The sequence below is a fragment of the Anolis sagrei genome, chromosome 11 (assembly GCF_037176765.1).
Source record: "Anolis sagrei isolate rAnoSag1 chromosome 11, rAnoSag1.mat, whole genome shotgun sequence".
NCBI lineage: Eukaryota > Metazoa > Chordata > Lepidosauria > Squamata > Dactyloidae > Anolis > Anolis sagrei.
In genome coordinates this window covers 1805069-1831494 of record NC_090031.1, presented here as the reverse complement: position 1 = coordinate 1831494, position 26426 = coordinate 1805069, and the positions used below count along the sequence as shown (strand labels likewise).

The 26426-nt window shown below is 43.0% G+C and overlaps 1 protein-coding gene across 1 annotated transcript in view; it reads left to right on the top strand.

Moving 5' to 3' along the window:
- Positions 1-26426, top strand: part of MORN5 (MORN repeat containing 5) — a 29922-nt gene that overhangs the window by 745 nt on the left and 2751 nt on the right. Inside the window, exons 2-4 of the mRNA XM_060757775.2 lie at positions 2498-2645; positions 6170-6281; positions 8996-9127. Of these exons, the coding sequence (XP_060613758.2) occupies positions 2498-2645; positions 6170-6281; positions 8996-9127 (392 nt within the window). The remainder of the gene's footprint in view (positions 1-2497; positions 2646-6169; positions 6282-8995; positions 9128-26426) is intronic.

The following is a 26426-nucleotide window of genomic DNA, read 5'->3' as shown; positions in this document are numbered from 1 at the left end:
TAATACACACACACACTATATATATACCTTGCGGACCGCATCTCGGCCTATGAGCCCACGAGGACCTTGAGATCATCTGGGGAGGCCCTTCTCTCGATCCCGCCTGCCTCACAGGCACGTCTGGCGGGGACGAGAGAGAGGGCCTTCTCGGTGGTGGCCCCCCGGCTGTGGAACGCCCTCCCTGCTGACATCAGACAGGCGCCCTCCCTTATGGCCTTTTGTAAGGGCCTGAAGACGTGGCTTTTCGAGATGGCATTCAACTGAGTGCTATGTTACTGGAAATGACAACCGGAATGGATTACGACTACGAGATTGATTATGATTCCATGATAAGACGGAGCGGATTATTTTAGTATAATTAGATGTTGTGTATTAGTAATATGTTAGTTCTATTGTCTTGGCTTATTGTAAATTGTCTTTTATGTGCTGTACACCGCCACGAGTCGCCCTAGGGCTGAGAGCGGCGGTTAATAAATGCAGGAAATAATAATAATAATAATAATAATAATAATATATATTGTGTGTATATTATACCGTTTATAATACACACACACTATATATATATAATATTAATAATTACATTATATATATATATATAGTGTGTGTGTATTATATCGTTTATAATATACACACACTATATATATAATATTAATAATTACATTATATATATATATATATTGTGTGTGTATTATATCGTTTATAATATACACACACTATATATATAATATTAATAATTTCTATATATATATTGTGTGTATATTATAATACACATTCACACTATATATATATAATATTAATAATTACATTATATATATATTGTGTGTGTATATTATATCGTTTATAATACACACACACACTATATATATAATAATAATTACATTATATATATATATATTGTGTGTATATTATATCGTTTATAATATATACACACACACTATACATATATAATATTAATAATTACATCATATATATATATGTTGTATGTATATTATATCGTTTATAATATATACCCACACACTATATATATATATATATATATATATATATATATTAATAATTACATTATATATATAGTGTGTATATTATATTGTTTATAATATATACACACACTATATAATATTAATAATTACATTTATATATATATATATATATATTGTGTGTGTATATTATATCGTTTATAATATATATACACACACACACAATATTTATTTATTTATTTATTTACGGCGCTTATATGCCGCCCTTCTCACCCCGAAGGGGACTCAGAGCGACTTACAATATATATTTTCATACAATATATTATATTATTAACAAAGTACAATATCAGTATATATTACTATATTGCACTATACCATTATATTGTAATATTATTAGTATATGTATATATATTGTGTGTGTATATCGTTTATAATATATACACAAACACACTATATATATATAATATTAATAATTACATTTTATATATATAGTGTGTGTATATTATATCGTTTATTGTATTGTCGAAGGCTTTCATGGCCAGAATCACTGGGTTGTTGTAGGTTTTTTCGGGCTGTATGGCCATGGTCTAGAGGCATTCTCTCCTAACGTTTCGCCTGCATCTATGGCAAGCATGCCTCACTACACCTAGCTCTAGCAGACAAGAGTCCTTTGTCCCACCCTGGTCATTTCACAGATATATAAACCCATTTTCCTAGTTCCAACAGACCTCACTACCTCTGAGGATGCTTGCCATAGATGCAGGCGAAACGTCAGGAGAGAATGCCTCTAGATCATGGCCATACAGCCCGAAAAAACCTACAACAACCCCTCTTTAATATATGTAATATATGTTAATAATAACATTATTGCAACTATAGGTCTTCTTCTGAATATGTACAGACTACGTTATCATCAGCATTGAATTCGATCACATATATTTTTATGCTTATATTGTTTTGTTAATCTTATGGTTATGTTGTTTCCTTTGTATGTATTGATGATGTTACTTGGAAACCGCTTTGAATTCCCTTGGGGAGATAGAGCAGTATATAAATAAAGTATTGTTGTTGTTGTTATTATTATTATTATTATTATTATTATTATTATATATTGGTGTGACCTTGGTTTTGGCTTTCAGTCTGCAGAGGTTAAATAGCTTGCCATCTTTCTGATAGATTTCCACTCAAGCGGGAAGCTTCCTAACAGCAAGATGCAGTATCATAGCGATGAAAACACCTCTCCATAAAAGTCAAAATCAACTCCAAAATACAACACCGCCTGAGCTCTGCGAGTGCAGCATTCTTCCAAATGAAGCAGAGAGTGCTTGAGGATCAGGACATCTGTTTATACGCTTGTTTATAAAAAGTATTGTCCTCCCAATAGTAATCAAAGCCCTCCCGACAGGTGGCCATCCAGAAAAATAAAGCTCTCAGTTACAAGTTTAGATTAAGCTGCCTGAATCCTTGGCTGGTGTGAATTAAAACCGTTTCTTGTCACCGTCCTTGTTGTTTCTCCGCAGGTTGGAAGGCACCGGAACGTACACCCTCCCGACCGAAACCAAATATGTCGGCGAGATGAAAGACGGTATGTTCCACGGCAACGGGACTTTGTTCTTCCCCAGCGGAAGCAAATACGAAGGGACTTGGGATAAAGGAATATCCATAGAGGTATGTCTTGAGCACCGCAATTGGCCCCGGGCCAGACTTTGAATATCCCTTGCCTTAAGGCCGTGTTTCTCAACCTTCCCAATACCGTGCCCCCTTAATACAGTTCCTCATTTTGTGGTGACCCCCAACCATAACATTTTCGTTGCTACTTCACAACTATAATTTTGCTACTGTTATGAATTGTAAATATTCGATATGCAGGATGTATTTTCATTCACTGGACCAAATTTGGCACAAATATTCGATATACCCACATTTGAATACTGGTGGGGTTGTGGAGGATTGATTTTGTCATTTGAGAGTTGTAGTTGCTGGGATTTATAGTTCATCTACAATCAAAGAGCATTCTGAACTCCACTAACGATGAAATTGGACCAAATTTGGCACACATAACTCCCATGACCAACATACATTATTGGAAGGATTAGGTGGGCATTGACCTTGAGTTTGGGAGTTGTAGTTCACCTACATCCAGAGAGCAGTGTGGACTCAGACAAAGATGGATTTGGATCAAACTTGACACAAATACTCAATATGCCAAAATGTGGACACTAGTGGAGTTTGGGGAAATAGACCTTGACATTTGGGAGTTGTCACTGGGATGTATAGTCCACCTACAATTAAAGAGCGTTCTGAACCCTACCCATGATAGAATTGGGGCAAACTTCCCACACAGAACCCCCATGACCAATAGAAAATACTGTGTTTTCTGATCGTCTTTGGCGACCCCTCTGACAACCCCCTTGCGACCCCCTCAGGGATCCCAACCCCCAGGTTGAGAAACACTGCCTTAAGGGAACTTGTTTCCTGAGTAGTTTCCGCTGGTGTCCTTAACCTGTGGCTGGAAGAGACCCCCAAGGGCCATCCAGTCCAGCCCCCTTCTTCCAGGGCAGGAGTACACAATCCAAGTCTTCTTGATAGATGGACATCTGGCCTCAGTTCAAAAACTTTTATAGAAGGAGACTCCACTGGACTCCCAGGCAGTCTATACTTGGAAGAATTGGAAGAGACCCTCAAAGGGCATCTAGTCCAACCCCCTTCAGCCTGGTAGAAATGCACAATCAAAGCACCCCTGGGTGGCCATCCAGCCTCCGTTTAAAAACTTCCAGAGCAGTTTAATCACTATGGAAGTGTGTTGCGGGTGCTGTTCAAGTGGAGGTACTGTTATAACATTTATGATCTGCACAATTGGTTGATTGTGTTGCAGTAATTACCACTAACATGGATACATTGCTAATTAAGAATAGAGAATCTGTTGACAGTGAGGTTTGTGATGAAACATAGGGAGCGGCCACTGAGGAAACAACACAAGAAACTGTTGTACGTAGGAAGTGTAGAGAGAAAAAAATCCAAACCTCATTTATGCAGTAAAGATGATGTGTGTGCGTATATAGAGCACAATCAAAGCACTCCCAACAGATGGCCATAACAACAACAACAACAACAACAATAATAATATTACGCTTGGAAAGTGTTCAACTTGTGATTTTGTGATACGAAATCCAGGATATAGATCTTGCTTGCTGTGACATATTGTGCTTTTGTGTCAGTAAAATAATAACAATAATAATAATAATAATAATAATAATAATAATAATATGCTTGGGAAGTGTTCGACATGTGATTTTGTGATATGAAATCCAGCATATAGATCTCGTTTCCTATGACATACTGTGCTTTTGTGTCAGTAAAATAATAATAATAATAATAATAATAATAATAATAATATGCTTGGGAAGTATTCGACTTGTGATTTTGTGATATGAAATCCACCATATAGATCTCGTTTGCTGTGACATACTGTGCTTTTGTGTCAGTAAAATAATAACAATAATAATAATATGCTTGGGAAGTGTTCGACTTGTGATTTTGTGATACGAAATCCAGCATATAGATCTCATTTGCTGTGACATACTGTGCTTTTGTGTCAGTAAAATAACAACAACAACAACAACAATAATACGCTTGGGAAGTGTTCGACTTGTGATTTTGTGATACGAAATCCAGCATATAGATCTCGTTTGCTGTGACATACTGTGCTTTTGTGTCAGTTAAATAATAATAATAATAATAATAATATGCTTGGGAAGTGTTTGACTTGTGATTTTGTGATACGAAATCCAGCATATCGATCTCGTTTGCTGTGACATACTGTGTTTTTGTGTCAATAATAATAATAATAATAATAATACAGTCCTAAATACTTGGGAAGTATTCGACTTGTGATTTGGTGATACGAAATCCAGCATATAGATCTCGTTTGCTGTGACATATTGTGCTTTTGTGTCAGTAAAATAATAATAATAATAATAATAATAATAATAATAATAATATGCTTGGGAAATGTTCGACTTGTGATTTTGTGATACGAAATCCAGCATATAGATCTCGTTTGCTGTGACATACTGTGCTTTTGTGTCAGTTAAATAATAATAATAATAATAGATTTCATTTGCTGTGACACACTGTATTTTTGTGTCAGTAAAATTATTATTATTATTATTATTAATAATAATAATAATACTCTGCCACCATCTCCCGGAAGGGGACTCAGGGTGGCTCACATGAGGCCAAGCCCAAAAATACAATACAGTAAAATAAAATACAAAACAACAGAAAAAATTACATCAGAACAAAATGGATAAAATACAAAATAAATTAAACAATTCAAAATAATATAATGGGCAAACTCTGGCCCTCCAGGTGTTTTGGACTTCAACTCCCACAATTCCTAACAGCCTCAGGCCCCTTCCTTTTCCCCCTCGGCCGCTTAAGCGGAAAAGTGAAAAGGGAAAGGAAGGGGACTGAGGCTGTTAGGAATGGTGGGAGTTGAAGTCCAAAGCACCAGGAGAAATGGACAAATTTGTCCCATGGCTGCCATACAGCCTCCATTTAAAAGCATTTGGAAAACAAGTTTCCACTGAACTCTGAGACAGAGAGTTCCACTGTTGAACAATCATGCCATTTTTCCTACGGTCAGATGGAATCTCTTTTTTAATGGAGTTTTTTTTATTCTCATCTGATTTTTTTTTGGTCTTTTTTCCCAATAGTCCCATTGACTCATTTATTTATTTATTTATTTATTTACTTACTATATCTGTATACCGCCCCTCTCAGTGGTTTACAAGGCAAAATTCAATGCCACAAAAACACAAGTACAATTGAAAAAACATTAACATCAATAAAATCATAACACAGCCAAAAAACATAAGTCAGTAAATCCTCATTAAAAAAACATTGTCCACTCCCATCATCCAGTTATTCCAATTTCCTGCAATATGCTTATATTGATTATAACTTTCATGCTCCATCGAATTCCTGACATTTGTTGATATCATTAGATGGCAGGGATGGCCTTGGCAACCTTGGGGGAAAGAGGGTCACTATAAAATGGGAATCGGAGTGATGCCCTCATGTCTTGCGCTGTGGACTTCCCCGTGTGTTTTGGTTAGAAAGCAGGACATGTGTTGTCTGGTCCAGCAATGCTCGTCTTACCCTCTTGACCTTGAACCTGCTTTTTGCAGGGGAAATACACCTTTGCGGATGGGCTGGAGTATCAAGAGCAGAAGTGGCATTATTGCGACGGCTACGACAGAAGGTTTTACACCGAAATCTGTTCAGGCTTGAAACCGGCAGGTACTGCCTTGGTTATATATATATATTTCAATTAAATCAACCAGCTGTTTGCCTGTGAAAAGAAGTCAACCTGTGAGGAAGGCCACTTAATCTAATTGCAGGGACAGACAACTAAAGCGCTGTCAAAAGATGGTCATCCAGCCCTACTGGAATCACGACACAGTATGTTGATTTTATAAGGCCTTCAAGCAAGCAAGTAAAATCTGGGCTAGAAGTGGATTTGGAATGGGTTGAGCAATGGTCACGATGGGCCCGTGTGCCAAGTTTGGTCCAGATCCATGATCAACTAAGCTCTCTGTACATGGACTACAGCTCCCATCATCCTGGGTCAAGACCTCTCAAGCCCTGGCATTGTTTACAGTTGGTCACAATGGGTATGCATGCCAAGTTTGGTCCAGATCCATGATCAATTGAGCTCTCTGTATGTGGACCACAGGTCCCATCAACCTGGGTCAAGCCCTCTCAAGCCCTGGCATTGTTTACAGTTGGTCATGATAGGTATGCGTGCCAAGTTTGGTCCAGATCCATGATCAGCTAAACTCTCCGTACATGGACTACAGCTCCCATCATCCTGGGTCAAGCCCTCTCAAACCCTGCCAGTGTTTAAAGTTGGTCACAATGGGTATACTATACATGCCAAGTTTGGTCCAGATCCATGATCAGTTAAGCTCTCTGTACATGGACTACAGCTCCCATCATCCTGGGTCAAGCCCTCTCAAGCCCTGGCATTGTTTAAAGTTGGTCATGATAGGTATGCATGCCAAGTTTGGGCCAGATCCATGATCAATTAAGCTCTCTGTACGTGGACTACAGCTCCCATCATCCTGGGTCAAGCCCTCTCAAACCCTGGCATTGTTTACAGTTGGTCATGATAGGTATGCATGCCAAATTTGGTCCAGATCCATCATCGGTGAGCTTCACAGTGCTCCTGGGGTGTGGGTGAACTACAACTCCCATCATCCTAGATCAATCCGCCTTAGTCCCTCCAGTATTTTAAGTTGGTCTAAATCTACTGCTGGTGGGATTCACGGTTCTCTCTTTATATAGATATAGGCCCTGTCTACACTGCCATATAAAATCCAGATTATCTGCTTTGAACTGGATTATATATGTATATCTTTATTTATGACATTTATAAGCTGCCCTTCTCACCCCAAAGGGGACTTGGAGCAGCTTAAAAGATATATATACATACAATATATTAATAGCATAGTACAATATCAGTATTATATATTACTATGTTGTACTATACCAATATATTGTAATATTATTAGTAATATTACATGTAATATAAAATATATAATAAATAAATAGTAGTAGTAGTATATTGTATTACATTATAATATTATAAATGTATTGTATGTAATGTAATGTAATATATTGTATATACATATAATATTATAAATATTATATGTATATACAATATTATTATTTATTTATTTAAAAGTCTCTTGAGGGACTCAGACCAGTTTCCAACCATAATATCACATACAATCAATGAAACATCATAATACATATTACAGTAAAATATTAAAACAGCAATTACAATCAATAACTATAATGGTCAGTAGTCACACTAAAATCGTTGCTCATCATCCTCCATCCATATCTCAAGGTGTTGGCTCACTCGTCGAATGCCTGTCTCCATAACCAAGTCTTCACCTGTTTCCTAAATGTCAGGATAGACGGGGCAGTTCTAATCTCCAGTGGGAGAGAGTTCCAGAGTCGAGGGGCCACCACCAAGAAGGCCCTGTCCCTCGTCCCCACCAGGCGCGTTTGCGAGGCCGGTGGGACCAAGAGCAGGGCCTCTCCAGACGATCTTAGTGGTCTTGATGGTTCATAGGGAAGAATACGTTCAGAGAGGTAAACAGGGCTGGAGCCGTTTAGGGCTTTATAGGTCAACACCAGTACTTTGAATTGTGCTCGTAAGCTAATTGGCAGCCAGTGGAGCTGGTGTAACAGTGGAGCTGGTGTAATATTACATTATAATATCATATTATATCGGTGGTTCTCAACCTGTGGGTACCCAGGTGTTTTGACCTACAACTCCCAGAAATCCCAGGCAGTTTACCAGCCCTTAGGATTACTGGGAGTTGAAGGCCAAAACATCTGGGGACCCACAGGTTGAGAACCACTGTATTATATTATATTATATTATATTATTTATTTACAGCTTTTATATTCAGCCCTTCTCCTCACCCTGCAGGGGACTCAGGGCGGATTACAGTGTGCACGTATATGGCAAACATTCACTGCCAGTTTTTGACATACAAACATATACAGACATACACAGAGGCTATTTAACTTTTTTCTGGCCGCCAGGGGAGCTGTCACTTTCCTCGTCCATCTGCGATGCTGATGAAGCACTTCCGCATTCCCCGCATGCTTCCCCGCTGGAATGCTTTGCTGGAGTCTTCTTTATGGCCTCATAAATCAGTTAATTTATATGGCTGTGTAGACTCATATAATCCAGTTCAAAGCACGTCATGTGGATTATCTGCTTTGGATCTGGATCAAATGGCAGTGTAGAAGGGGCCACAGATGTATTCATGCTTTATTTTCCTCCTGGCATGCATAGGGACTCAGAGTGGCTCACGGCACTTGGGGGCTTCGTAGCAGATGTTGGTAGTCCTTCTTCTGAGGCTTGGGTATATTTATTCCTGGGGCCATCCCTTCACAATGTTGATTTCCGCCTGCTCTCGTTTGTTCGCTAGGCATTTCCCAGCTGACCAACCTGGACCCTCCTCGGGTCATCCCCCCGGGCTGCTACGACTGTGGCGACGGCTTCTACAACCCCAAAACGAGAGTCGTAAACGACTACAAGCACCGTTTCTTGAGGAATGCAGGTAGGCCCCTTGATTCAGAACTCGGTTCAGAACTCTTCTCTTCCTACTTCCGATCTGAATTGGAAATTGTAGAAACGTAGAATGGTTTGAAATGAATTGTAGAAACATAGAATGGTTTGAAATGTCAGAAGGCATTGCATTACAGTCCATCGGAATTGCATTTCCAGTCTTTCTGAACGCCTAATTAATCTATCCTTCACTCCCTCCGTGTGGAGGCCTAATCTGATATTGAAGGAAAACTCCCCATCTGCAACTAAGAGCACCTAATTAATCTATCCTTCACTCCCTCTGTGTGAAGGCCTAATCTGATATTGAGGGAAAACAGGGGGAGGGAGGTTTGGAGGCCAAAGTGCTGTGTTACGTCAGAGTTGCAATAGCCATAAGCTTAGTGATTTTATTCTACTGGGTCCTTCCGTCTGCCACAGACACACAGGCTCTTTGCGGCCTTCGTATGGGAGAAACACAGGCGCAATACTGCAGCCTCTCCCATCCTGGCGCCCATGACTACAATTCCCACCAGCCTACCTGCGTGTACGAAGCCACACTATCTCTTTGATCATCTGGAGAGGCCCTGCTTGCGCTCCCACCTGTATCGCAGGCACAATTGGTGGGGATGAGGGAGAGGGCCTTCTCGGTGCTGGCCCCTCGACTCTGGAACTCGCTTCCCAGGGGCATCAGACATGCCCCAATGCTGGCAGTCTTTAGGAAGAGCCTGAAAACATGGTTGTTCCAGTGTGCCTTCCCAGAGTAAGGAAATACCCTCAGCAATATGTCCCTAAATGCACTTTATCAGTGATTTAGGATTGTCTGCGCGCCCTACCTCTACCTGAAAACTCTATCCCAGTTATATCCTACCTTGTCCATGTCCAGCATTATTTTTTAAATTTTAAATTATTGCATTTGGCCCAGCCATAGGTTTTTAATGCTTGTTGATATTGTTACTGTATTGTTTACTTTTGTTTATGAGATTTATCTGTTGTATTGATTGTTTTCTTATTGCTTTTACTGTTGATGTACTTTGGGCTCGGCCTCATGTAAGCCGCACCTAGTCCCTTGGGGAGATAGTAGCGGGGTATAAATAAAGTTTTATTATTTTATTATTGTTATCCTTACCCGACCAGGGAGGTTTCGGCCCAGCTTATCTACCCAAACGCATCTCTCCCTATGAACCTTCTAGGACAGTGATGGGCAACCTTTATTGGTTGATGTGTCAGAATTCACCAAAAACCTGAGCATAACTTGGATTGGGTGTCATTTCAAGAAAAAAATGGCAATATTTGTAGTTTAAATAAGAAAAATGTATATTCCATGCTGAGTTATGGAGTGAACAATGCTCAAATGTGCAGATGTTAAATTTGTAGAGCCTTTGACAAGTTTGGCTCTTATAAGGTGTACTTCTCTGTGTCTGCGTGTCATCAAAAATAGCCAAGCGTGTCAGTGCTGACATGAGTGTCATAGGTTCACCATCACGGTTCTAGGAAGTTGAGATCGTCTGAAGAGGCCCTGCTCTCGATCCCGCCTGCCTCATAGGCGCGTCTGGCGGGGACGAGAGACAGGGCCTTCTCTGTGGTGGCCCCTCGGCTATGGAACTCCCTGCCCAGGGATATTAGATCGGCCCCCTCCCTATTCAGAAAAGAGTGAAAACCTGGCTTTTTGAGCAATCGTTTGGGACTTCAGCATGACCAGAAAAACTCAAGTTAGAATATGAACACAGAACGGCTAAGATGACGTAAATGGATGAGGAATTGAACTTGAACTGGAAGACATTGTTTTTATAGATTCTTATTGTCATTATTGTTTTTATTGCTTCTTTGGTTTTTATATGTATTTATGATGTGCCTGTACACCGCCCTGAGTTGCCTTCGGGCTGTAACGGGCGGGATAAAAATGACGTAAATAATATTTATTTACTTACTTACTTAACTATATTTATATATCGCTTTTCTCAGCCCACGGGCGACTCCAAGAGGTTTACAGTAGCAAAATTCAATGCTCAAAAACATCACAAAACATTTAAAACAATTAAAAGCAATGTCATAAGTATACGATTATTACAAAGTCAATAAAACGTAACTCATTAGTGTCTCTTAGTTAAAATCAGGATCCAATCTCATCATCCAATCGTTCCATATTCCTGTGTTTGTTACTAATAATAAATAAAATAAATAAATTTGGTAGATACTCTCTGATCCTGCCCTCTCCCAAATTGGGTTGCTTGATCTCTCCTTGCGACAGCCCTGTCCCCAAACTCCTTGCGGATGGCACTGGTCCAAAATACTGTCAAGCCACAGTCCTGCGGATGAAGCCCGATAAGCAGATCGCTTTCCCTAAAACACAGGAACCGAGACCCATCATCTCGGGCGGGAACGCCTTGAGCTGACGCACACAGACATCTCCATCCCTCCTCTTGCTTTGCTTTGTGTAATTTCTGACTTGTTCTCAAGTCATGTCACAGCAGCAGAAACGGCCCCGTGTCTCTGCGCGTGCTCTGTTTTTGCAAAAGTCTACTGCCACTGCTTGAGAAGCCAGGGCTCCTTTCTCTCTCTCTTTCTCTCTCTCGCTTTGGGGACCTGGGGGTGTGGCGGGGGTCTGTCCCTTCTGAAAAAGGGCACCAACAACAATGGAAAGAGGGCAGGCCTTGGGAGGCTCAAGGCCACCGAGGTGACCCAAGAGGCAGGGAACAGGAGCAGGGCGGTGTGCGGAAGGACCCGGGCTGCTCCTGGACAGGAAGAGGAGGAAAACTCCCTCCAGCATCCCAAGCAGATGGCAGGAAGCATGCCAGAAACCTCTGGCAAGAGCCAGCCCCGTAGGCCTGCCTCAAACCACACCGCCTTCCTCAAGGGCTGGGTTGGAGGAGAAGACCGTTCCCTAGTCCTCACCCTCCTCCCCTCCTGTTTATGTCTCGCCTCTTCACTTGATATGCCAGGAGAACAAGGAGAGATCCATGGATTGGAACCAAGATTAGTATTCTCCAGATATTGTCAAGCTTAGGAATCAACGATAGTGGGGGAAAAGAGGGGAGCAATCCATCTGAGTGTTGGGGTTCAGCAGCAAGATGCTGGGGATTCTTCAGAGGACGGGGGATTATGGGTTTCCCACTGAGGAGTCCGTGTGTGATCAGGCCTTAGATCAGAGAGAAGTGGCAGCAATTGCAGATGGGCTGAGAATTGCGGTATATAGCGCAGTAAATAAATAAATAATAAATAAATAATAAATGGGGAGTTTTCCCTCAATATCAGATTAGGCCTTCACACAGAGGGAGTGAAGGATAGATCAATTAGGCATTGTTAGTTGCAGATGGGGAGTTTTCCCTCAATATCAGATTAGGCCTCCACACGGAGGGAGTGAAGGATAGATCAATTAGGCCAGTGTTTCTCAACCTGGGGGTCGGGACCCCTGGAGGGGTCACCAGGGGGTGCCAGAGGGGTCACCAAAGACCACCTGAAAACACAATATTTTCTGTTGATCATGGGGGTTCTGTGTGGGAAGTTTGACCCAATTCTATCATTGGTGGGGTTCAGAATGCTTTTTGATTGTAGGTAAACTATAAATCCCAGCAACTACAACCCCCAAATGTCAAGGCCTATTTTCCCCAAACTCCACCAGTGTTCACATTTAGCATACTGACTATTCATGCCATATTTGGTCCAGATCCATCATTGTTTGAGTCCATAGTGCTCTTTGTAGGTGAACTACAACTCCCAAACTCAAGGTCAATGCCCACCAAACCCTTCCAATGTTTTCTGTTGGTCGTGGGCATTCTGTGTGCCAAGTTTGGTTCAATTCCATCCTTGGTGGAGTTCAGAATACTCTTTGATTGTAGGTGAACCATACATCCCAACAACTACAAATCCCAAATTATGTTTCATAACAGGAGAAAAAGTAATTTAAAAGTAAGTTATGAATTAGCAAAAGAATGTTATGGTTGGGGGTCACCACGACATGAGGAAATGTATTGAGGGGTCGCGGCATTAGGAAGGTTGAGAAACACTGAATTAGGCATTCTTCGTTGCAGATGGGGAGTTTTCCCTCAATATCAGATTAGGCCTCCACACAGAGGGAGTGAAGGATAGATTAATTAGGTGTTCAGAAAGACTCTGTGAGAAGTCGTAGAAACTCAGGTCTCAAGAGCATGACTTCATGGCTTCTTGGTCAAGCCTGAGCTTAAATTAAGTGATGTTTACCTGTTGTCTCCAGAGCAGACAACGTTGCCATAGAATCAAGTTCCTGTTTCAGCTCTCAAGTTCATGATTCAAGTCTCATGTGTTTGCCTATATTCCTGATAGAGTTTTGCCTTTGAAAAGTACCCGTTTTCATGCTTATGGATTTATGCTTATGTTCTTGACTTCCTGGATTTCATGTACCTTGCTATTTTGGACTATTGCTATTGATCTTTGTATATCTGGACTATTGCTATTTCATAGCACCTTTTGGGAAATGCCCTTTCTCCCTTTTTGTACATATTTTTGTAAATTAACTGTTGTAATTAGTTACTACTGGACTCTTTGTGGCGCTGGGTGAAAAAGTGTCCCACGGCTCAAGTGCGACACTAAGGGAAACAGAGGCTAAAATCCTGCATGGAGTTCAGGTTGCCAAGTGAATCCTAAAATTGGAGAAGACCCCAGGGGCCATCCAGCCCAACCCCTCTTCCTTCTACCAGGCAGGAAAAGCACAGCCAAGACACCCCTGAGAGGTGGCCATCTAGCCTCTGCTTAAACACCTCCAAAGATGAACACTAAGGAAGCACATGCCACTGTAAGATGAGCTGTTCAACTGTGGAACTCACTACAGAGTCTGATTGAGGCTTTAAAACAGAGGCAGGAGGGCCATCTGTCAGGAGTGCTTAGGAACCCTAAGCAGCATATCCCTAATCACACTTTACTAATGATCTAGGATTGTCTGCTCGCTCCATTTCTCTCCAAATACCCATCCTAGTTATATGTTACCTTGTCATGCCCAGTATTTTAAAATTTTAATTATTACATTTGGCCCTGCCATAGGTTTTTAATGCGTCGTGGTGTTACTGTTATTGTTTATTGCTTTGTTTATGAGTTTATTTATTGTCTGTATTGCTGTGTTGTTTTTATTGATGTATTTGGGCTCGGCCTCTTGTAAGCCAGGAGATGGTAGCAGGGTATAAATAAAGGTTTATCATTATTATTATTATTATTATTATTATTATTCTTTTCCTGCCTGACAGAATGAAGAGGGTTGGATAGTAACTGCAACGAAGAACGCCTAATGAATCTGTCCTTCACTCCCTCTGTGCGAAGGCCTAATCTGATATCGAGGGAAAACTCCCCATCTGCAACTAAGAACTCCTAATTAATCTGTCCTTCACTCCCTCTGTGTGAAGGCCTAATCTGATATCGAGGGAAAACTCTCCAGGGGACATCCAATCCAGGGGTTTAAGCAGAGGCAGGAGGGCCACCTGTCAGGGGTGCCTTGGCTGCCTGGCAGAAGGAAGAGGGGTTGGGCTGGATGTCCTTTAGGGCTCCCTTCATTCGAACTCTAGGCTTCTCTGGACCCCGTTCCTTGCTTTGCCCGGTCCAGCGGCGTGCGCTCTTTTCATCGGCGCTGAGAGCACACCTGGGCCTTTAGAAACCGGAGCTGAAAGAAAGCGGCCCTTGAAACGCAGGACAATTTAGTCCTCGAGGCGCCTGTTGTTGCCTTTTCCTCGGCGGCTGCGGTTCCAAATCCGGCGGAGGGCTCTCCCTCCCACCAATTGAAACGATTAGCTGCTCTCCAGAAAAGAAAAGCCAGCGGGGCGGGGGCAAATCAGTGCGGTTCTTTAGATACTTTTCAAACCCACGGCACAGGGTTTGGATCAAGCGGCGAAAGTCCCTTCCCGCTTATTTTTATTTTTCAACACGCTAACTTACTTTCCCTCTTTCTCTCTCTCTCTCTCCTTCCTTTGTATATTTAATCATTGTGAATTATAAGCCGTGTGAAAGATTTCAGCTCTGGGGCATTTGCCAGATGGTTGATTCTGCTCTTTTTTTCTTCTCTCCCTTCCACGCAACAAAAGACATAATGTTTGTGGCAAGCCCCGAGAAATTGTTGGTAATCAGTGTATTCTTCAATGGAACGGGCGCCAGACCTGTTTGGAAGAATGTCGGCTTGCTGCTTTTTTTTGCGGGAATTAATGGCGAGCGCTTTGAGCCTCTGCTCCTGGGCTCGGAACAAAACAAATCGGGCCCATTGTTTGGCTGGGTTTTCCATCGCGTTGCTGCACAAGCAGAGGAGATGGGACGTGGACCGCTGTTTTCCGTACAATGGCACTAAATAGTTTGTTATCGAGTCATCGGTTGTTGTCTGCCAGGGTCAGGAAAAAAGGGAAAAGAAGAGGGTGCAACTCAGCCCATCAAGCATGCAGCCCTTTCCCCAAGAAAACGCCACAGCGAGGAATCCCATCTCTTATCTATTTATTCACCTAGCCTTCCATCTTTGGTCCTGACGTGTTTTGGAACCCAGCTCTCAGAATCCCTGGCCATGAAAGAAGAATCTATCTATCTAGCCACCCACCCATACATCCATCTTATCTCTTATACATCCATCCATCCATTTATCCATCCATCCATCCACCCATCTCTTATCTGTCTTCTCTCTTATCTATCCATCCATCTTATCTCTTATCTATCTATTCATCCACCCATCTATCCATCCACCCACCCACCCATCCATCTTATCTATCACCTATCTATTGATTCATCCATTCATCTTGTCATCTATCAATCAATCAATCTATCTATCTATCTATCTATCTATCCATCCATCCATCTCTTTTCTATCTTATATCTTATCTATCCATCCATCTTATCTCCTATCTATCCATCCATCCATCTTATCTCTTACCTATCTATCTATCTATCTATCTATCAACCCAACAATCCATCCATCCATCTTATTTCTTATCCATCTATCCATCCATCAATCCATCCATCTCTTATCTATCTTCTCTCATCTATCCATCCATCCATCCATCCGTCCATCCATCCATCTTATCTGTTACCTATCCATCAATTCATCCAGTCATCTTGTCTTCTACCTATCTATCCTTCCATCCATCCATCCATCCATCTTATCTCCTATCCATCCATCTATCCTATCTACCCACCTACCTATCTATCTGCCACCCAACCATCCATCCATCTATCCATCTTATCTCTTATCCATCTATCCATCCATCGATCTCTTACCTATCTTCTCTCTTATCTATCCATCCATCCATCTTATCTCCTATCTGTCTGTCCGTCCGTCCGTCCATCCATCCATCCATCCATCCATCCATCCATTTTATCTGTTACCTATCCATCGATTCAACCAGTCATCTTGTCTCCTATCTATCCATCCATCCATCCATCCATCCATCCATCCATCCATCTATCCTATCTATCTATCTATCTATCTATCTATCTATCTATCTATCTATCTTTTCTCTAATCTATCTATCCATCCATCCATCTGTCTTTTCTATTTTACCTCTTATCTATTTTATCTATCTTATCTCTTATCTATCCATCGATCTATCAATCTATTTTATCTATCCCATCTCTTTTATCTATTGTATTTTTCCATCCGTCTTATCTTTCTTATATCTTATCTGTTAATCCATGCCTATCTATCTGTCTATTCATCTATCTTATCTAATCTCTTATCTATCCCATCCATCCATCCATCTTATCTCTCTTATCTCTTATCTATCTACCTTATCTGTTTATTGTCATCTGAGGGGGGAAAGGAAGGGGCCTGGGGCTGTGAGGAATGGTGGGAGTTGAAGTCCAAAATACCTGGAGGACCATATAGGCTTTCCTTTTTCGTGCAGAGTTCTTAGAAAGGATGAATGCTCCCTCATTTCTAAACACACTTGGATAAAGCCAGTTCTCTGAAGGTATCCCAATGGGGGTTTTGGTACAGAAGAAACCTTTGTTTGGCCGAGTCAGAAAGCTCTGGGCAAGAAGAGCTGACCTGTAACCCTGAGGAGCTGCTCTCCAGCCAAAGCAGACAATGCTGTTGGACACGTCTCTCCATCAAGTAGCCCGACATCTGTGAGAAACTGCAGCTTCCAACAAAGCCCTGAAACCCTCCAAAGTTTCCAGACCCTAAAAATAATTACTGCCATGAAACCCGTGAAGGTTCAGATTCCAATCCTTTGCCGTGCCAAGAATAACACCGAGTGTTTGGGTTTTAATTCTCCGCTGTGGATACTTAAAAGGATTGCGATCTGAACCGCCTTGGAACTTGTGGTCAACTGTGTCGCCTAACACTAACAAACTTACAAAACCGCATCTAGATGGGGAAAGTTCCTCTTAATGGGCAATTTGTAATTACACGAGTGAAATGGAAATGGGAGGTGATGGCGGTGGAGTTGGAGACGAGGACTTTTATGCCTCAGTGTCTGGCCTTTGCAGGCCTGAAAGGACGAGGAGCGATGGGAAATTCCAAAACGTTGTGATGGTGTGGAGAAATCGCTTGATCAAGGTCATTGGACTGTCCCAAGTGAGGCTGGTTCAGAAAGAAGCCTTGGTGAGGAGGCACGGTCCAGTTGCCTAGGTCAGCGGTTCTTAACCTGGGGTCGCCAGACGTTTTGGGCCTTCAACTCCAAGAAATCCTAACAGCTGGTAAACTGTTTGTAGATTTGTAGGACAAAAACATATGGGGACCCCAGGTTGAGAACCACTGGCTTAGGTAGAAACCTGTGTCTGAAGCTACAACAGAGAGGTCTTCAGGGCTTTACTTGGGCCTTCCATGGAGGAATGATCTGGAGCTTGGAAACATCAACATGTTTTGCTCAACGAGTCCCCAAATCCCCCTCTGGCATTGCTATGGGCTGGGACTGGACCAAAGCAAAGTCCAACCGGAGTGTTAGGGCCTCATCCCATGAAATCAGGGGAAAGCGGAGTGAGCCACCTTCCTTCGTTCCCTACCATGCCTTTCCATCTTCAGGGACGGTAGCCACCCTACAGCATTTCCTTGCCTTTCCCCACTTCTGTCCCGCTTCAGTCTTCCTTCCGTTTCCCTTTCATAATGGAGTCCCACAAGCAACCACCGGAAGGGGCCCTGCATTGTGTGATGGCCTCGACGGGATGGAGAGAGGACCACGTGGGATGAAGTCCACCAAGAGTCCCTGATGCAGAACCCCTTGAATGCTCTTTATTTTTGGCCTTCTTGTGTTCTACGACACCTGTCTTCATCTAACATGGCATGTGCTACCTATCTTGGGTGACTGTGCCCATCATTGTCATCCAAACCAGTTGGAAGGGAGTGATGTTGGTGCTTTGGGCGCATGGAATGCCCTGGAGATGCAGGCCCACAACATTGGCACAACCCAGCAAAGAGAACGCACCTCCAGTCGTGACAGGAGCCCTTTACTTTTCCACCATCCCAGTTCCAAGGAGCTTTTCCTTGTCGTTGTGATGCCAGGCAGTGAAACACCAAACACGGTATTAGAAATTAGTAACCGCCTCTTTTTGTGAGCTGAACAGAGTGGTCTGCATAGTGGAGGGGTCCATAAACTTTGTAAACAGAGGGCCAGGTCACAGTCCCTCAAAACTGTTGGAGGGCCAGATTATAATTTGAAAAAATCATGAATGAATTCCTACGCACATTGCATATATCTTATTTGTAGTGCAAAGAACACTTAAAAACAATACAATAATTAAAATGAAGAACAATGTTAACAAATATAAACTTATTAGTATTTCAAGAAGATCTACAAGCCACTCTAAACACCTTTGCAGAAGCATACACGAAGCTGTCATTGAACATTGAGAAAACCAAAGTGCTGTTCCAGCAGTCACCAGCCCATCCATTTCCAATGTCAGAGATACAGCTTAATGGTGTAACATTAGAAAATGTGGACCATTTCCGCTCCCTTGGCAGCCACCTCTCCACCAAAGTCAACATCAACACCGAAATACAACACCGCCTGAGCTCTGCAAGTGCAGCATTTTTCCTAATGAAGCAGAGAGCGTTTGAGGACCGGGACATCCGTAGGGAGACCGAGGGGCTTGTTTATAAAGCTATTGTCCTCCCAACCCTGCCGTACACCTGCGAAACGTGGACTGTCTACAGACATCACATGCAACTCCTGGAACGATTCCATCAACGCTGCCTCCGGAAAATCCTGCAAATCTCTTGGGAAGACAAGCGGGGAAATGTGAGCATGCTGGAAGAAGCAAAGACCACCAGCATCGAAGCGATGGTCCTCCGGCCACGTTGTCCGGATACCCGACCACCGTCTCCCAAAGCAGTTGCTGTATTCTGAACTCAAGAACGGAAAATGGAATGTTGGTGGGCAGGAAAAGAGATTGAAAGACGGTCTCAAAGCCAACCTTAAAAACTCTGGCATAGACACTGAGAACTGGGAAGCCCTGGCCCTTGAGCGCTCCAGCTGGAGGTCAGCTGTGACCAGCAGTGCTGCAGAATTTGAAGAGGCACGAATGGTGAGAGAAATGTGCCAAGAGGAAGGCACGTCAAGCCAACCCTGACCGGGACCGCTTTCCACCTGGAAACCAATGCCCTCACTGCGGAAGAAGATGCAGATCAAGAATTGGGCTCCACAACCACCTACAGACCCACACTGGAGGAGTGTCCTACTCGGACAACGACGGATTGCCTAAGTAAGTAAGTAAGTAAGTGGGCCTGCTTTTGGCTGATCCGATAGGATTGTTGTTGTTGTTGTGTGCTTTCAAGTTGCTTCAGACTTAGGTTGACCCTGAGCAAGGGCCGGGTAAATGACCTTGGAGGGCCGTATCCGGCCTCCGGGCCTTAGTTTGAGGACCCCTGGCATAGTGCGTACGTTCCGTTTCTCTTTTCCGCCGGTTGCTCTTTCATTTGGGAGTCTTTCTAGAGTTCGGGACGCGTTCCTTTTCCTTTGCTTCACAAAGCCCTCCATCTCAACATCTCCTGCTTCGGAACGGGTGGGGCCCACCAGAAAAGAAACAACGGGGAAATAATGATATATTTTTTTGGAAAATATAAAAGACCGAAGGAGCTCTGGCGTGCAATTCCCGCCCATAATGTGGAGAGCCGCCTAATTGCACCGGAGCGATAATTTCCAGTTGATTAAAAGAGTATTTGTATTCCCTTCTCCTCCTTGCTGCCTCTAACCCCCATTTAATCCTGCAACCCTTTTTTGTGAGTGTGATATCTCTATTTTCAAAAAAGAAGAAGAAGAGGAAACTGCATCTGAAGTTGTGCTTCATATTAATACACCCGAACAATTGCCTTGGCCAAAAAAAGAGAGAGAGAGAAGGAGTAATAATTACAACTTGCTTCCTGGGAGCGCTAATCAAACTCTGGGCTTTAATGCTGTTTTAAATATGGATGAAAGGCGCATCTCTCGGCGCTCACCCCGGCGTGGCAGGGACATAGAAACCTCCAACGAGGACGTGGACGACGACGACGACGAGAGCGGGAGAGAAAGGGACGAAGGCGGTGGCAGCGCTAACAAGCAGCTGCCTGGGAGCCGGATCGGCATCTGTGATTTAAATTGTTAGCTGCACAGTCAGGTAGAGTGTAAAAAGGGTGGTCGAGAGGCTGTTAAGTCCCTGGCCGCCAATTACGAACAATCAAGGAGGAGCCGGCAAACTCGTTCCGTACAATACACCCAGTTTGCCTTGTTTCAGGGGTTACCGCTCAAGAGGTTCCAGCTGCAGTGATTCAAACACCCGGCGGCAGCAGCAACAACCGGAGGGCCATTACCAGCCCTCCTCCTCCTCCTCCTCCTCCTTCAGGGTGGCAAAAGTAGGACTCGTGCACACACCCGCATAGGCACACACTCACTCCGTCGTTAACTCTTTAGCAGCTCCTCGCAGAGCCTGGCTGTCCTGCCTCGTCCACGAAACTCCCAACTTCTGGAAAGAAGGTGCACAGGTGAGCATACATCACAGGGAAGACCACCGGCATAGAAGCGATCATCTTCCACCATCTGCTTCGTTCTCCACAGGTCCCGTCACCGTCTGCCAAAGCAGCTCAAGAATGGAAAACAGAATGTCTGTGGACAGCAAAAGAGATTCCAAGATGGGCTGAGAACTGGGAAACTGGGAAGCTCTGGAGGGTCCTCAAGCGTTGGAACTGGAGGTCAGCTGTGACCAACGATGGTGCCATGGATTTTGAAGCATGAATAGAAGGCAAAAGAGAGAAATGGGATCCATACTAGACATGCGTAATCAAAAGCAGAGTAGCAAAGCACAAGGGCAGATGTCTTCACTGTGTCTGGTTGTGATCCCCAGGATGTGCCAGTAAACTTTCATATGATATTATTTCTAGCACCCACTTGTAAGTCAGAGCACGGTCCAGAGTGACTCCCAGGCGTTTTGATGTGCTGCAATGCTCTAGTGGTGTTCATTCCCAGAGCTTGAAATACTTGTGTGAAATTATTTATTTATTATTATTTATTTACGACACTTCTATGCTGCCCTTCTCACCCCGAAGGGGACTCAGAGTGGCTTGCAAGATATATACACATACAATATATTATGTTATGATATTGTACTATACTGGCTTGACTCTGAAGGAGCTGGGGGAGGTGACGGCCGACAAGGAGCTCTGGCATGGGCTGGTCCATGAGGTCACAAAGAGTTGGAAACGACTGAACGAATGAACAACAACAAACCATTATATTATAATATTATTAGTAATATTATATGTAATGTAAATATATAATTATAATATATCATTATATTAGTATTGTATTTCATTGCATTATATTATAATTATTATATATATACACAACATATTATATTATATTATATTATATTATATTATATTATATTATATTATATTATATTATATTATATTAGGAGCTCCCAGTGGTGCAGTGGGTTAAAGCGCTGAGCTACTGAGCTTTTTGATCGAAAGGTCACAAGTTCGACTCCGGGGAGCAGCGTGAGCTTCCGCTGTCAGCCCCAGCTCCTGCCAACCTAGCAGTTCAAAAACATGCAAATGTGAGTAGATCAACAGGTACCACTCCGGCAGGAAGGTAACAGCGCTCCATGCAGTCATTCCAGCCACATGATCTTGGAGGTGTCTACAAACAACGCCGGCTCTTTGGCTTAGAAATGGAGATGAGCACCACACCTCAGAGTCAGACACGACTGGACTTAATGTCAGGGGACAACCTTTACCTATATTATATTATATTATATTATATTATATTATATTATATTATATTATATTATATTATTAGCATAGCACAGGAGACAAGGTGGAACTGTCTCCTGGTCCTCTCTCTCTTCACTCTGGCCCAGAGCGGCAGTTGGTACTGAGTGGAGGGGTCCCCGGCTGATGACAAGCACATGTCTGTGTTTTAGATGGATTAGGAATCAGTTGGTTTTCCCTGGAATAGGCAATGAAAGTACCTAAATCTTCGGAGAGCCTCTGTTCAACTATTTCAAAGCTCCCTGCTTGGACGGTGATAGCACGATCGTCGGCATAGATTAAATTTGAGAGGAAGGAGATGCCTCAAGCAAACCCTTGTCGGGACTCCTTCCGTCTGGAAATCAATGTCCTCGAGGTGAAAGGAAGACCAAGTGGATCCAGAATAGGTCTCCACAGTCAAGACTCTACCTCTGGAAGCAATCAGACCGAGCCACAAGGGATCGCCTATAGCAGGAATTGGGCCCTCCAGGTGGCTGAGGGGGAAAAGGAAGGGGTCTGAGGCTGTTAGGAATGGTGGGAGTTGAAGCTCCAAACAGTGGATGATGGGCCCAAGTTTGCCCGTGCCTAATTTAAAAGGAGCAGCCTTTGGGTGCTTCCTTTGCCATTGTTGGAATTCAGTCTGTGATTGTGTTTCAGGATCAGGGTGCTCTGGATGTGGGGAATAATGTAAATGAGGTTCAAGATGGCAATGGTTTGGTCAGTGATATTGATGCAGAGAATGACAGAGAGACACCAGTTCAAGGTGTAGTTTCCGATGGGAATGTTCCTACAGGGTATAGGGATGATGGTTTATTCCCTGAATTGCTTCCAGAGAGTTCCCAGGATTTGGGGTTTGAAAACAACTCGGCACCTGCAGAAATGAATGAGCATATAGATAGGTGGGCGGAAATTAGTCAAAACAGACAGGCCGACCAAGGTCTTCGACGTTCTGCCAGGCTTCAACAGAAAAAGATAAGGGCTGCTCAGGGAAAGCGAAACCAGTTTCTGAGTGCTTAGAAAGGCTTATAGGTTTCAAACATGGAAAAAATAGTCAGATGAAGCATTGTTTAGAAACCTGCTAAGTTCTTGTCCTTGTCTCATAGAAGCCTTGCTTGGAAGATTGCTTGGAAGATTGCTTGTTTCCTGGTTTGGTTTTTGTCTCTTGTTGTCAGGGGCGGCTCAACCCATTACGCAAAGTAAGCATTTACAGTATAGTTGATTTTGCCCAGGGGTGCTCTTGGGGGAAAATAGACCTTGACATATGTGAGTTGTAGTTACTGGGATGTATAGTTTACCTACAATCAAAGAGCATTCTGAACTCCACCAATGATGGAATTGAACCAAATATGGCACACAGAACTCCCACAACGAACAGAAAATATATATCAGTGATTGGGTTTTTTTTTGGGGTGGGGGCAAAATACTGTTTGCTTACCGTTGAAAATTACCTAGGGCCGCCTCTGCTTGTGGTTACCTGCTCATGCCTTGGATCAACGTTTTCTGGTTCTTTGGATTTTGTTAGAGACTTGTGGACTTTGATTTTGGACATTGCTGAACTCTACCTTGGACTAATTTGTTCCTGCTTATCTTCTTACCTAATTGGATTTACCTATTCCTTTAAAGTGTTTTTCTACTTTGCTGTTTTTACTTATCTTCAATAAAAGGATGGCTTTCCGTATTCAACGTATGGTGTTTTAAAGTCAGAGGGTTATTCATGTCCTGGAGTGCAATAGCCATGACCTGGGACCTTTTACATTCACAGAAGGATGCAAGAATACTCTCAAATACACGGCACATTGCTGCATCGTTTATTTTATTTTACAAACCAATATAGTTCAGCAAATTGAGGACTGAACCCTCAAAGGTCCAGATTCAAGTCGCTGCTCAGGCATGATGTTCATGGGACCAGTCGCCTTACTCTTTCCATGGAAATATGTCTTATCTTCTTCAAGGTGTGATCCACTATTAGGAGAGCACATACCTTGCGCCTTCCTCAAACGGATGGATGTCAAATAAAAGGATTCCTCTTCTTGTTTACGCATCTCTGTTTACGAACCCACACGATCTCTTCAATCATCTGGAGAGGCTCTGCTCGCGATCCCACCTGCATCGCAAGCGTTATTGGTGGGGATGAAGGACAGGGCCTTCTCGGTGGTGGCCCCTCGACTCTGGAACTCACTCCCCAAGGACATCAGGCATGCCCCAACTCTGGCAGTCTTTAGGAGGAGCTTGAAAACATGGTTGTTCCAGTGTGCCTTCTCAGAATAAGGAAACTCCCAGCAATTTGTCCCGAATGCACTTTATTAGAGATCTAGGATCGTCTGCACGCCCCACCTTTCTTCAAAATACCTATCCTATTTCACCTGGTCATGCCCAGCATTTTTTAACAATTTTAATTATTACACCTGGCCCTCCCATAGGTTCTTTTAATGCGTCGTGGTGTTATGTTTACTGCTTGTTTATGAGTTTATTTACTGTTGTTGTTGTTGTTGTTGTTGTTGTTGTTTTACTAATGTATTTGGGCTCGGCCTCTTGTAAGCTGCACCGAGTCCTTCGGAAGATGGTAGCGGGGTACAAATAAAGGATTATTATTATTATTATTATTATTATTATTATTATTACGTTTTGGGGCGAAAGGACTTTGCCACTCAGTTGTCCCCGTTGTGCTGTTTTTGAGAACCGAGATGCAAAGCCCTGTTCAAAACATATCCACTCGAAATGCGTGGAGCTGAGCAGTGTTTCCCAGTAGAAACTGTTGAGGGTCGGTGCGTTGGCATCCAGTGCGCCGTACCAGGTGGAAAATCTGGTTTGCGTTGTTGGGAGACAACGGAGTGAAGCCGCGCGCCCCAAGCAAGAAGCATCCGACTCCATTGAGATAAGTGCCTGCACATCCCAGATTGCGATGCCGTTCTTGTATGCCTCCAATCAAGGGAAGGCTTCTGCCATTAATTGCTTTAATAGATGAATCAAACCGAGCTCGTTTTATTGGCTGCAAGAGTCAGCCAAAGGTATGCCCTTTCTGCGGAGGACGATCTCTCTGTTCAATGCGTTTGAATACAAAGAGTAGGCATGCCACGGCCTTTTAACAATGCATTTTAAAATCCCCAGTTCTGTCTCTCCCACATTTCCTTGATTATGCCGAACAAAGGCTCTTATACCGAGATTCTGATACTGAATGCAAAGTGGTTTTAATTAAATCGGCTGAGGTGTGCCTGTTGATCTGGAACGGAGGTTCCCAGACGGTGTTTCCGCAGAAGCCCAGGGTTCCACAAAAGAATTGTCGGGGTTCTGCAACAAAATCATTACATTTTGTGTATATACTAGCCGTCCCCTGCCACACATTGCTGTGGCCCACATGGGGGTTTTGTTTGGGAGGTTTGGCCCAATTCCATCGTTGGTGGGGTTCAGAATGCTCTGTGATTGTAGGTGAACTATAAATCCCAGCAAGTACAACTCCCAAATGTCAGGATTCTATTTTCCCCAAAATCTGGGCATATTGAGTATTCACGTAGAGCAGTGTTTCTCAACCTGGGGGTCAGGACCCCTGAGGGGGTCGTGAGGGGGTGTCAAAGGGGTCGCCAAAGACCATCAGAAAACATAGTATTTTCTGTTGGTCATTGGGATTCTGTGTTGGAAGTTTGACCCAATTCTATTATTGGTCGAGTACAGAATGCTCTTTGATTGTAGGTGAACTATAAATCCCAACAACTACAACTCCCAAATGCCAAGGTCTATTTTCCCCAGACTCCACCAGTGTTCACATTTGGGCATATTGAGTATTTGTGCCAAGTTTGGTCCAGATCCATCATTGCATGAATCCACAGCACTCTTCTGGATATAGGTGAACTACAACTCCCAAATTCAAGGTCAATGCCCACGAAACCCTTCCAGTGTTTTCTCTTGGTCATGGGAATTCTGTTTGCCAAGTTTGGTTCAATTCCATTGTTGGTGGAGTTCAGAATGCTCTTTGATTGTAGGTGAACTATAAATCCCAGCAACTACAACTCCCAAATTACAAAATCAATCCTCCCCCCAACCCCACTAGCATTCACATTTGGGCATATGGGGTATTTGTGCCAAATTTGGTCCAGTGAGTAAAAATCCATACTGCATATCAGATATTTACATTATAATTTATGACAGTAGTAAAATGACA